The 14,701-nt window shown below is 36.1% G+C and overlaps 1 protein-coding gene across 5 annotated transcripts in view; it reads right to left on the bottom strand.

Annotated features, from left to right (window-relative positions):
• VPS13C (vacuolar protein sorting 13 homolog C) overlaps positions 1-14,701 on the bottom strand; it is a 181,184-nt gene that overhangs the window by 56,303 nt on the left and 110,180 nt on the right. For all 5 annotated transcript variants that reach the window (XM_004010549.6, XM_004010550.6, XM_004010551.6 and 2 more), the window contains 6 exons: positions 14,275-14,425; positions 10,663-10,775; positions 6,312-6,481; positions 4,729-4,976; positions 3,505-3,734; positions 1,882-1,974 (listed from right to left, as the gene is read on the bottom strand). In XM_004010549.6, the coding sequence (XP_004010598.3) occupies positions 1,882-1,974; positions 3,505-3,734; positions 4,729-4,976; positions 6,312-6,481; positions 10,663-10,775; positions 14,275-14,425 (1,005 nt within the window). The remainder of the gene's footprint in view (positions 1-1,881; positions 1,975-3,504; positions 3,735-4,728; positions 4,977-6,311; positions 6,482-10,662; positions 10,776-14,274; positions 14,426-14,701) is intronic.

Below are 14,701 nucleotides of genomic sequence, written 5' to 3'. Positions count from 1 at the left end.
AACCCCTGTCACACGAAGACATGAAAAGTCCACCTCCTACTACCTTTGGACAGTTTCTTTGCTCATCTCTTCATTTGAATCACTGTGCCTTAGTTCTTACGTCTTCCACGATGATGTCTTCCATGTCTGGTGAACACCATCTCAGCCCACCCTTCACATGATTTTTCTAAAACCCAAATCTGAACATGTCATTCCTATGCTTAATAAACTCTTCAACACCTCCCCCTCACTTTCAGGATAAGATTAAATCTCTCTTTAAGTTAAGGACACAAACCTCTTGTGACCTGATGCCTCATCAATTAGTTACCCACGACTTTCCAAAGTTTGAGCAATAAGTTAAGTGGATTCCTTCAATGTTCACTTCTTACAATCCTTACTTATTTAATATGCTAAATAAATATGATTACATCACCAAAAGAAGGATCCAGTATGTAGTGCTTCCCAAACTTATCTGTCAACCAAATCCTTTCTTGCCTTGCCTTGTTAATGTAACCTATAACGAGTGCTCTTAGTCCCAACTCCACTATACCATTCTCCCCAGACATATGGGATCACCCCTTCAAGACCTTAAAGGATTTTCAAACCTGTACCTTTATATATATGTAAGTAAAATGATATACAAAGACATGGAAAAACAATCCCTCAGCATCTTAACCCCGTGTCTCAGACAAAGTGCATACAAATTCAAGTTTTCTCCCCACTTAGTAGTATAAGTCTCAACAAAATACCACCTAAGACCAATTACGCTGAGAGAAAACTAAATTGTTATTTACATGGTAATTCAAATGATGTAATTTTGAACCTTGGTTTATTCACTATTTGCTATTTACCTAAATAATAAAGCTACTATCAGAATTGCTATTAACCACCTCAATTTTGTGTCCCTTAGACAGAAACAGATTTTGGAAAGTGTTCTGTACTTTCCATTTGTAATTGACCAAGAGGTCATACTTAGAGAATGTGAAAGGCATTGGAGAACAGATTGCTTTTTCAATACTTTAAATGTAAGAGATAAAAAATTCTAATACTTTATTTCTAGCATACATGTCATTAAAATATTTTATAGACATATAAAACATTTAATCACATAAATATTAAATTCAACCAAATAGCACCCCAAATAAAAGCCTAAAAATAACACTGTAAGTAAAATAACAGCAACTTCATTTTTCCATCCTTCCCTTCTCTTTCCACTTCATCTCTGTTCTTCCCACCTAAACCCAATCTCCAACACACAAGCAAATATACTAGATAAAAATTATCCTGACCATCGGTATACATTTAAAAGTATAGTTCACCCTGAACAACATGGATCTGAACCATGAGGGTCCACTTAAATATGCCAATTTTCAATAGTAAATACTATGGACTACACTATCTGCATCTGGTTGCATCTGCAGATTTAGAACCTCAGACATGGAAAATCTGAGGAACTGCATATACCAAGCCCTGACTATAAAGTTCAGTTCAGTTCAGTCACTCAGTCGTATTCGACTGTTTGCAATCCCATGGAGTGCAGCATGCCAGGCCTCCCTGTCCATCACCAACTCTGGGAGTTTACTCAAATTCATGTCCATTGAGTCAGTGATACCATCCAACCATCTCATCCTCTGTCGCCCCCTTCTCCTCTCACCTTCAATCTTTCCCAACATCAGGGTCTTTGACTATAAAGTTAAGCACTCCTAATCCCCACATTGCTCAAGGGTCAACTGCAGTCTTTCCAAGAAAACAGAAACAAACATTTGCATTAAAGAAAAATGGATTAGGGGTATTTACTGATTACTAAATATGTGACTAGCATAGTGCTCTAAACATGAGACAAATCAAAATATAAGAAAAATAAAAACTGATTTTCACCCAAATAATATGATAGGCACTAACCTTAATTATAAATTCTTCAACTTTAATATCTATATTTTCTTTTCCTGATGTCTGTGTACATTTTTTCATAAATAGAGAACAGGGCTGTAAGACCTACAAACAGATAAATGAAATTTACTTAAAGGACATGTCTTACTTAATTTGAGATCTTTAACTATCACCTATTACTAAAAGCAAGAAGGCAAATTAAATTATCTGAAAACCTCTCATGAGGGCTCCTCCAAACTATGGCAAGTCTATGATCACAATAAAGGACTTTCAGCAGTTGTGATGAATTCCTTTATGCCAAATTCTTAAGTAGTAATGCACATTTACTAGCAGAAGTCTAAAATATCTTTTAAATGAAAGTCATTCAGTCGTGTCTAACTCTTTGCAACCCCATGGACTGTAGCCACTAGGCTCCTCTGTCTATGGCATTCTCCAGGCTAGAATACTGGAGTGGGCAGCTGTTCCCTTCTCCAGGGGATCTTCCCAACCCAGGAATCGAACCCAGATGTCCTGCATTGCAGGCAGATTCTTTACCATATGAGCCACCAGGGAAGCCCAAAATATCTTTTAAATAATGCCCTGTGTAAAATATACTTTAAAAATATCTATAAAAATGAGCTAAGCAAGGTCTTACATTTGCAAAGAGGTAAATGAAAAAATGAAAAAGGTATTTCATTATAATTTTTATGATCACAAAATTACCTGAAATTGTTATTCTAAATAAATAGTTCTGTTAACATTTTTATTTAAAAAAGACTATATGGTAAGGTAGGTAAATGAACAGTTTCCCAATGATTAACAACAGGTCAGCCTTGAATTTCCTGTAATGTCCTTATTAGAACAGATTGCAAATCTTCAAATTCAATGATTTATTAAAACTATGAGGCCTATATTGTTAAATATCATTAAAGAAACAAAATACATCTGAACTGAATGAGGGAATTAATACTAAACAGCTTTCATTTTTAAAAAATTAGGATGAGCTTTAAATAGAGATGATTAATATAAACTTTCTGTGACATGTCAAGACGATTCTGCTTAAGAATGTTTCATGGTAATGTACAGATTAAGCTCAGCACTGTATTTCTTTACACAAGTCACTTTATCTATCAATTTTTTTGTAAACTTAAAATAACACTGCAAATAAGTCTCATTATATAATGATGCTCTTTAACATAAAATAATCAATTTAATATTAAAAACCAAATGGTGTGATAGTTAATTCATTTAACCAAAATCACATTTTTTGACAACAATGTGAAAGCACCATTGAAGTTAATTTGTAATAAAGAAAAACAATCTCTTTTGGGCATGCGACTCCACTGAATGTTTGGTTCATTCATCCATTCATTCATTCACTGGATATACAGTGGTGAATAAAAGCAACAGTTGAAAAGGAATATTGATTTGTATGTACTAAAATTCAAATACTGTTCAGCAAAAGATGGTATAATGAAAATTAGTCTGGAGGTAGTCTATAGTTTTGTCACTACAAACATGGGTAAATCATTTAGCATCTTTGGAATTCAACATCTTTATCTGTATCATCTCAAGCTGGAGTAAACACAGAGCCCTCATATTCTAGGATTCTATGAATCAACCATTTTCAAGCTTAGGATATAAGGTCATTCTTACTGTGGTAATATTTTTTCCTCTCTTTTCTCTGAGAAAAGGGCAAGCAAGCACTTTAAGATCTCCCACAGAAGCTGTCATTATCTGTTCAAGTTTGGATGTTGATAGAAAGAAGTCACACTGGAATGAGGCTGTTAGAGCAGGAGCGTCAGCCTTTGTCAAGTTGGCAACAAAAACCACTTCTGGATCCGTGATCTTGGCATTTAAAATCATATTTGGTCTTAGAGAGTCATCTGAAGAAACATAAATGGGAACCATAAAAGTTCTAGTAAAGTAAACCTTGTCACGTGTGTATATGTTATCTGTAAGTTTCTAAATTGCTTCTAATATCCTGCTGTTAGGGATATGGTGAAAGTAACAATATAAATAACTGATTGGTTAGGACTAACAATAAATAATTATTAACTAATGCTGATTATGTGGGATAATGCAATCTTGATCCCTGTTATAAGACTCTGACCTAACAGAAATAATCTTGTTTTGAAGTTCTTTTTGTCAGAATTAATGCGCATATGCAATGCATGTATATACATCTGAGTGTGCACTATGCTGCAAGAGCAGGGAAGGGAAAACAGGTGAGGGGAACATCAGGAAGAGGACAGGAGACCTGCTAAAAGCACACAGACCATTTTACTTCTTTACTTTGATTTTACCCTGACGTATATAGTCAGTGTCATAAATCTATAGTATAAATATATTACATGTATATATGAATACAGAGATACCATATGCCTTATGTTTAAGAAAGGCAAATGGAAAAATAAAATTCTGACCTTGCCAGTGAACAGCAGTTTTCCAATACTGTTCAAATGCACGTTAGAGAGAAAAATGCATGACCTTAGACAATTACAATTTAACAGAGAAAACAAATGTTAATAGCAGAGCTGGAACCAGAGCAGAGGCTTCTTGGCCCCTGATCCAATACACATTTCTATTCCTGTTGTTGTTTAGTCGCTAAGTTATGTCTGATACCGCAGACTGTAGCCCACCAGGCTTCTCTGTCCATACAATTTCCCAGGCAAAATACTGGAGTGGGTTACCATTTCCTTCTCTAAGGGTCTACCTCTCTCTCAAAAATTGACGCTTACTAAGGTTTTTCTTCTGAACATATTTAAATTGGAAAGAGTAATTTTACATTCTTAAACTCTCCATTTCTCTTTTTTCCTGTTTGTAATTCTGGTAAAATATAAGACAAGTTATCATCTGTGACAAGTAAATTCTGCTAACCTTTCTCCATCTTGATTTTTGCTAAGGCAGTCTGTCGCAGTGGGATCTGTGATTCTTTAGTCATATTTTCTGGACTCTGAGGTACAGCCTTGATAAAGAAATCTGCCACAGTCATCAGAAATTCCACACTGGCACATACATACAGCTTGTCAAGAACAGCATCAATATGACTTTCATTTTTGCCTTGTTGGTAACTTATGTCAATCATAGAACTGTTGTTCTCTTGACCATTCTTCTTATCAATCATTCTGAAAAAAATTTATGTACAGTCATTATTTTATTCCTGCTAAAACACTTAAAAAGATGAAAAATTTTCTAAGTATCTTCTAACAGCTTTTCTTTCACCTTTCAGTTTCCAACCTGTATAGAAAACAGGTCAGTGTTAACTGCAGTCTAATTAGCTAATCAGCAATCAAGACAGGGTCTCCACAGCCAAGGTTCATGGTAATAAGTAATCATAAGAGCATTTTATAATTATAATGCAATACTAGAAAAACAAATCAATGACCACTGAAAGGAAGTTTGGCAATTAACAAAACACATTATTGTAGCCCCACAAAATTTAAAAGACAACCTCTTTATTTTAGAAAATAAAACCTCCTTGAAGGAATTTATCACCAAAGACCATGCTATACAACTGATTCCCAAGTTAGTCCACGTAATTCAAATCTGGCAGTGTTCATCAAGGGTCTGTAATGACCGTTTCCACACAGCCTCAAGCATGCTGCAAAAAGCAGGCTATGAAACAGAAGCATGGACTTTATCACCCTTGCTTAGACTGCTATGCCAAGACACAAAGTTTGCAAACTAGAAAAGCTGGATGCATGAAAGCACTCTTCCCTCATTTATTCATCTCTTAGAAGGACAAAGGGCTCACAAAGGGCTCAAGCAGCAGACCAGTTTTTCTCCAAAAATAATCAAGAACAAAAATGTTATATATCTCATTATTTGTGAAAGGAATAAAAATATAATTAGGCCACTAAAGTTGCATATCTCTCACTTTGCAATAGGGTAATATGAATTACTCTTTCAAAAATGAGTTGATAAATGTGAAAATTAGGGATTCTATTTCTGCTAAAACTTTTTTAATCCTGTAGAGTCTTTTCTTTAAATTTAAGTAGAGTTGATCTACTAAAACTTTTAAAGAAATTTTACAGAACTGTTTTAAAATATATATACAAAATAAATGAGACAAAAGAAAGATCCATAAATTGAAGGCTTTTTTGCAACAAGTTTCTGCCTACTGAAAACAATTTACAAAAATGTACCACTAATGAACCACACACGTGGATTTCACTATTAAAATTCTTACATTTTCTTGGTTCCCACTTTTAAGACAATATTATTAAACTGCCCTTTAATTCAAACATAAAAGCAACTGAACCTGAAATTAGCACTATTTCTTGAAGCACTTCAAACTGAAATATGACGAAAGACTTACGTTGATAATCCCAAGGAACAGAATCCCAAAAAGGATGATCGAAAGATCCCTTCTGACAATCTGAAGCCAAGCAATCAATGCCTGCTAACAATGCCAAGCGCATCAACCCTTTATATGTGCAGCAAATTGAGAAATGACAAACCTTGATGTTGCTCTCTCAATTCCTTCTCTGAGATCATCAAGAGTGCAGGTCTTAAGTTTAATACTGACATTCATTGACCCATCCTTAAACATCTTCCCTGAAGAGGCCATAAGATGTAGCCTGAGTTCACCGAGCCGGAAACTATCATTATGAAATGCAAGTTTGGGTTCCTGCGGTATATTTTTCAAGCAAAAGAATCAATTATCTTCAGCGTTATGTAATTCCTTTTAAACATATTTCTTAACTCAAAGATTAAAAGCAAATTTTTAAAGTACGGATATTAAGACTGGAACAAAGAATAATATGCCTGTTTGTGACTGTATATGCACATGCAAATAAATACCTAAGTGTGTGTGCTCTTATTCAACAAGGGTTAATACATGAAATTTTCTGATATACAGTTCAATGCAAAAAGAAAATCAGGAAACTGTCAATCAATCACTCTAACTTACAATGTTTAATGAGCTCTTCTGTAAAACACTCTGTGATAGAAACTAAAGGATTTATGAGAAAGGATAAAGCACAGTACATGATCTTAGTAAGCTTATATCTTAATTGAAAAAAATAAAATGGAAATTTATTACAAGGAACATCACAAGAAGATGCTATAATTTGTAAATTATTAAAAATGATATATTGTCACTTATTTATTCATACGTACATCTTCCCGTATTCCACAAAGAATATTAAGAGATTAGGTAAAGAATAAAAACAGCAAAAGCTCACAGGGTCAAAGAGATAATTTTGGGCTGGGAAAAATTCATGAAGAACATGAAAACTTTGAACTTCAGAGATTGACTAGAATCAGGCAATGAGGGGTAGAAGGCATTCTAGATGGAGAAAGAACATGAGCAAACAAAAAGATGCTCTGGGGCACAAGGTACAGGCTGGCATCTTAGGCCTGAATATTTCAATAAAAGAAAAGTAGGGAAAGAAGTCTGGAAAGAAACGTGGAGGCCTAAGTGTGGTCTCAAATCCTCAAGATTTAAACTTTAAGGAAAAACGACCTCAGTATGTATTCCACCATAACACACAGCTCAAATTTCTGTGCTAAGACACTAAAAGAACAAAATCCAACGAACCAAGCAAAAAAACAAACAAACAAAAAAAAAACAACACACACACACACACACACACACACACACACACAGAGAAAATCTTTGGGGAAGTAGGATTTTCAGTTTAGCAGTAACTGCTCACTACAGACCAGTGAGTGTATTGCTATAAGGGTGCCGCTGATGGGCAGTTCTTGGCACTGTGGTTGTAACTGCCTATCTTCACTTACTCAAAAGAGTACAGTGCATGTAAATGGGTCAGGATGAAATTATTATTGGAAACTTGCAATGCCTTTAATTTATAAAAATACAGATAATTCACAAACTTGTGATTAGTAACTATTAATAGAAATAACCAATGACACATCTACTAATCACAATATAATAAGAGTTTCTGGTACAGTTACTGATGTAGACAATTTGGAGGCACTGAGTACGTTAAGGCTGTATATTGTCACCCTGCTAATTTAACTTATATGCAGAGCACATCATGAGAAACGCTGGGCTAGAGGAAGCACAGGCTGGAATCAAGACTGCTGGGAGAAATATCAGTAACTTCAGATATGCAGATGATACCACCCTTATGGCAGAAAGTGAAGAACTAAAGAGCCTCTTGATGAAAGTGAAAGAGGAGAGTGAAAAAGTTGGCTTAAAGCTCAACATTCAGAAAACGAAGATCATGGCATCTGGTCCCATCACTTCATGGCAAATAGATGGGGAAACAGTGGAAACAGCGGCTGACTTTATTTTTCTGGGCTCCAAAATCACTGCAGACGGTGATTGCAGCCATGAAATTAAAAGATGCTTACTCCTTGGAAGAAAATTTATGACGAACTTAACATATTAAGAAGCAGAGACGTTACTTTGCCAACAAAGGTCCGTCTAGTCAAGGCTATGGTTTTTCCAGTGGTCATGTATGGATGTGAGAGCCGGACTATAAAGAAAGCTGAGCGCCAAAGAATTGATGCTTTTGAACTGTGGTGTTGGAGAAGACTCTTGAAAGTCCCCTGGACTGCAAGAAGATCCAACCAGTCCATCCTAAAGGAAATCAGTCCTGAATATTCATTGGAAGGACTGATGTTGAAGCTGAAACTCCAATACTTTGGCCACCTGATGCAAAGAGCTGACTCACTGGAAAGGACCCTGATGCTGGGAAAGATTGAGGGCAGGAGGAGAAGGGGACGACAGAGGATGAGACAGTTGGATGGCATGACTGACTCGATCGACATGGGTTTGGGTGAACTCCGGGAGTTGGTGATGGACAGGGAGGCCTGGTGTGCTGCGATTCATGGGGTCTGAACTGAACTAAAGTGAATGTTCTTTTTTAATAAGTTAAAATTCACATAATGTAACACTGAACGTTTTCTAAGTAGAATGGGAATCTGTAAATGGCTACATGACATTGAGGAACGTGAACCTGTGCCAATGTGTAAGTTGAATGACAACAAGCAAGGAAGCCACTGCAGTACTGTGTGAGCTAAGTCTCAGATAATGCAGCAGCAAGAACTTCCAGGAAAGAACAGAAGTTCACTCAAACTGACAGCACTTGGTGTCCAAATGAATAAAGAATGTCAACAAAGAAGGAAGTAAAAGAAAACAACAAGATTGTAAGGCTGGGCAGCCAGTAGAATAATAGTACCTTAATCCAAATGAAGAATATATTTAATTGTTCATTTTGCATTACATCATTTCCTGATCTTTTATTAACATTAACATTAAACATTAGAAATTAAGGATGTCACCTCACAACAGTCAGAATGCCCATCATTAAAATATCTAGAAATAACAAACTGCTGGAGAGGGTATGGAGAAAAGGAAACCCTTCTGCACTGTTGGTGGGAATATAAACTGGTGCACCCACTATGGAAAATACTATGGAAGTTCCTTAGAAATTTAAAAATAGAGTTGCCACATGATCTAGCAATCACATGCCTAGGCACATAGCCAGACAGAAATACATTTGAAAAGATACAAGCACCTCTATGTTCATACGGCACTATTCACAATAGCCAAGATAAGGAAACAACCACTGAGTGGATAAAGAAGACATGGTACATATATACAATGGAATATGACTCAGCCATAAAAAGGATGAAACAATGCCTTCTGTAGCAACATGGATGGAATCAGAGATTATCGTACTAAGTGAAGAAAGTCAGAAAGACAAATGCCATATAATATCACTTACATGTGGAATCTTAAAATGTGACACAAAGGAATGGATCTACAAAACAAAAACAGACTCACAGACGTAGAGAGTAGACTTGTAGCTGCAAGGATTGGGAGTTTGGGAGGAGTAGATGCAAACTATTATACACAGGATGGATAAACAACAAGGTCCTACTGTCTATCACAGGGAACTATATTCAATATCTCATGATACAGCATAATGCAAAAGAATATAAAAAATGAATATATATATGTATAACTGAATCACTATGCTATATAGCAGAAATGAATACAACATGGTAAATCAACTATACTTCAAAAAAATTTGAAAAAAAATAATTAATGTTGTCTATTGCACAAATGACCGATAATTGCTCAAGGTCCGAAAATAATAACATATGAATAGTGTATAACTCTTAGAAAACAATATAAAACATAACAAAACATATACATGGACATAAACAATAGATATAATACTTACAATAGGTGATTACTATGGTTATTATTATATTACATGCATGAATATTATATTAATTAACTGACATAATAAAAAGCATTTGTTAGAAGACATTATATAAAAAAGCTCCTGAAAAAAATATCAATGACACATTATGTGGTTCAAATCATAATGGCACTAGACCTTGGTTCCTCAATTCACTCATCAGTATCCTTACCATATTATCTACTAAATAAAAAGTTTATTGAAGAAAAACATAATTAATGCTTATATATCATGGATAATCATAAATTTTAAAATAACCCTCTAAGGTTCCAAAGCCACTAAATTATTTTCCTTAAATAGTTGAATATGTACATATATATAACTATGTAATGAAACTGTACATATAGCTAATTATCCACATATAAAATATTTCTCCTAGAGCTAGGTCTAAATATTTTAGCACTGATATTACTTGGAAAAAAGTAAAAAGTTTTCCTAAGCCTAAAAAGATTAAAAACAGTAAGTGCAAACAGAAAACAAGACCAATGCATACTCTGTAGGCCAAACAGAATTTAACAGACATCAATCTTGAGAAGAAAAATCACATCCAAAAAAATGATAATATTCTAAAATTGAATACCAAGAGCCAAGGACTTTCTCCTAGATATAGACTTTAACTACATACCTGGCTGGTATCATTGTTATACAGTACAATAGAAAGAGATTCAAAGTGAAAGTCAAACTGGAGAGTGACACTCTGGTCCAAAGCAAGCTTTGAGTCTGTCACATCTTCTTGTTCTGATGGTTCAAACATAAATATGAAGATTAGTAAGCTTTTAAGTATGTATATGACTTTATACATATTTTGAAAGCTAGGATAATAATTTATTATTCTAAATTTATATGATACTTTCAAGAATTATTTAAATCATGATGAAACAAGGAACAAAAATGGCAATATATTCCATAAATATTTAGTACAGGGAAAAATGTACACAGACTATCTACATTAAAAATAAAAAGACGGCCTGGCAAAGACTAGTAAGACAACTTTTTTTAAAAAGCCCTACAAACGCAAGTCTACTTCATTGTAGTTTATAATTATTAAAGCATTTCCCTTAACTGGTTACAGGCCATTCCCAAGAGATTATGAAATTGGAGGCAGAGAAAAGTAAAATACTTTGTCCAAGAACAGACAGCTTGTCAGTAAAAGGTCCTCTGCTAGTGTAGTTCACGTCTCACTATCTTTAATTACCTATGTCATCCAATCCATTCCCTTTGATAGAACAGAATATAACTCAAAAGCAGAGTTGAAGAGCCCTCAAATATAATGTGGGACAGGGAGTCTCTGGTATTTTGAGGTGAAAGATACTTCAAGAAGTAATGCAGTCTTATCCCTCACCTTTAGACAGAAACTTTTTAGACAAAGAATACATAATGCTTTCAATCCTGCTTACAAAGTGATTCTGCGGTCTCTTTTGCAGATGGATTCTATTCTTTTGGTCATTTATAGGAAAGTCTATTCTTACATGTTACTGCAAGAGCAAACACAGCATAACTTTAACTACATTAAGGCTTCTCCAAGGCGGAAAATGCCAGGCTTTTTCCCTTTACCTTTCCCGAAAATAAGTTACATTCCCATCTTCATTATCTCTGTAGTTTTTCCATCAGAACTTTTTTTGTTTTCCCAAGTACCACAGTAACTATACAGCTTGAACCAGGGACACAAACTGACCAGAGCTGAATATAGTGAGATTGTTAACCACATAAAGCTTGTCTGCCACAGTTTATTCATCCATACAGTACACAGTTCCTGTCTAACTACAGCAACAGCCTACTTATCTAGCATTTGTCTGCACGGCGGCATGAACTCAGCCTGGGGAGAGATGCAGGGAGGACTCACTAAATTCATAGGCTCATAAGTATCCTCAACCAAAAACCTTATTTTGCACACTGCTCTAGGCATTTGTTTATGACTTCAAAACACACCAGACCTAACTACAGGAGAAGCACTGCTGGCTTAGTATACTTACTGGCAGCTTAATTGACTGCTGCCATAACTAACAGTCAATGACTTTAGCATGATAAAAGCACAGCAGTCTGGGGTCCTTTATTAAATGGACAAGGAATACTCCATCTCACTTTAGCCATGAAAATACTAATTTATTCACAGTCTAAAATAAAACATGATATTCACATAACAATTTTAAATGATGAAAAACAGTGAAATTATAAAATTATTCTATATACTTGGCCAAGAAAGGAAAAAGGAACCTTGTATGTTAGAAAAATTGTCTTTTAAAAATGGCTGAATTTAAAAGGTTCAGTGCCTTTGAAAGATAACAATTTTAATAATCTAGAAAATTCCCTTATGTATCTGACTATATCACTCCCCAGTGAAGACAGATAAGCAAAGCTGTTACTGAATAAGAATATCTTCCTATTTCATGGACTAGTCATCTGAGTATGACACCAGTTCCTTTTCGCTCTTAATTATTTTGGGATCTTACTGTGCTGCATCCCTACTTTGCTTTTTCTCTCAAAGTATACTACCTCAGTTCAGAGCAGTTCATTGCAGTCACTCAGTCGTGTCCGACTCTTTGCGACCGGATGAACCGCAGCACACCAGGCCTCCCTGTCCATCACCAACTCCCGGAGTCCACCCAAACCCATGTCCATCGAGTCAGTGATGCCATCCAACCATGTCATCCTCTGTCGTCCCCTGCCCTCGATCTTTCCCAGCATCAGGTGGCCAAAGTATTGGAGTTTCAGCTTCAACATCAGTCCTTCCAATGAACACCCAGGACTCATCTCCTTTAACATGGACTGGTTGGATCTCCTTGCAGTCCAAGGGACTTTCAAGAGTCTTCCCCAACACCACAGTTCAATAGCATCAATTCTTCTGCACTCAGCTTTCTTTACAGTCTAACTCTCACATCCATACATGATCACTGGAAAAACCATAGCCTTGACTAGACAGACCTTTGTTGACAAAGTAATGTCTCTGCTTTTAACATGCTTTCTAGGTTGGTCATAACTTTCCTTCCAAGGAGTAAGCGTCTTGTAATTTCATGGCTGCAATCATCATCTGCAGTGATTTTGGAGCCCAAAAAATTAAAGTCAGCCACTGTTTCCACTGTTTCCCCATCAATTTGCCATGAAGCGATGGGACCAGATACCATGATCTTCATTTTCTGAATGTTGAGCCTTAAGCCAACTTTTTCACTCTCCTCTTTCACGTTCATCAAGAGGCTCTTTAGTTTTTCTTCACTTTCTGCCATAAGGGTGGTGTCATCTGCATATCTGATGTTATTGATATTTCTCCCAGCAATCTTGATTCCAGCCTGTGCTTCTTCCAGCCCAGTGTTTCTCACGATGTACTCTACATATAAGTTAAATAAGCAGGGTGACAATATACAGCCTTGATGTACTCCTTTTCCTATTTGGAACCAGTCTGTTGTTCCATGTCTAGTTCTAACTGCTGCTTCCTGACCTGCATACAGGTTTCTCAAGAGGCAGGTCAGGTGGTCTGGTATTCCCATCTCTTTCAGAATTTTCCCCAATTTATTGTGATCCACACAGTCAAAAGGCTTTGGCATAGTCAATAAAGCAGAAATAGATGTTTTTCTGGAACTCTCTTGCTTTTTCAATGATCCAGCGGATGTTGGCAATTTGATCTCTGGTTCCTCTGCCTTTTCGAAAATCAGCTTGAACATCATGGAGTTCATAGTTCACGTATTACTAAAGCCTGGCTTGGAGAATTTTGAGCATTACTTTACTAGTGTGTGAGATGAGTGCAATTATGCAGTAGTTTTGAGCATTCTTTGGCATTGCCTTTCTTTGGGATTGGAATGAAAACTGACCTTTTCTAGTCCTGTGGCCACTGCTGAGTTTTCCAAATTTGCTGACATACTGAGTGCAGCACTTTCACAGCATCAGCTTTTAGGATCTGAAAGAGCTCAACTGGAATTCCATCACCTCCACTAGCTTTGTTCGTAGTGATACTACCTCAGTGCCCCTTGAATTGGGCAAATTCAACTTTCACAAATAAAAGGCAAGCATGCATCATGCAGGCAACAAGAGGTGGGCCCTCCCTTTAGAGTAATGAGCCCACTTCCTTCCCCTGGGAGCTTCAAGACAGTCTCAGCCCCTTCTGATCTTCCACAGTAAATAATACAGCATTGGATCAGTTCATACCACATTACACTGGACAATTAAAAAACCCACTAAATATAAATATGGCATTAACATCTAATTCTTCTCAACAATCAAAGCAAAAATCTCCATCAATTTATACCTTTGAAGTGGTCAGGTCTGCTGGAAACGTCTTGTCTGACTCTCACAGCCTCCTGGGTAGACTGCGTAGGGCTTGGCTGTGAAGAAGCTTCTCCAAGATTCTCTAGCAAAATTTTCATTAAAACTGTTAAGTCGTCTCTACTGAGAGCAACCTAGAAACCAACAATTTACTGTTAATATAAAACAATAAATGATGCAAAATATCTATGTCTTAACTTACGGTCTGTCAAATTAACTGTTCATCTAACTAAAAAAAACAAGCGAGTTGGGACCATAAATAGCAGGATGAAAGTATTTTATCTTGTATAGTATTAGACATTACTCCTATGTGTAAACACATTTTTGCCTCCACTCACATCCAAGTCCCTGCTTCCAGTACGCCCCTCCTGCTGCCTTAACTGTTACTGTAACTCATTCTGTTCTGGACC

This window comes from Ovis aries, chromosome 7 (genome assembly GCF_016772045.2).
Source record: "Ovis aries strain OAR_USU_Benz2616 breed Rambouillet chromosome 7, ARS-UI_Ramb_v3.0, whole genome shotgun sequence".
Classification (NCBI taxonomy): domain Eukaryota; kingdom Metazoa; phylum Chordata; class Mammalia; order Artiodactyla; family Bovidae; genus Ovis; species Ovis aries.
Note: the sequence above shows the minus strand (reverse complement) of the source record. Positions and strands in the feature narration are given on the sequence as shown.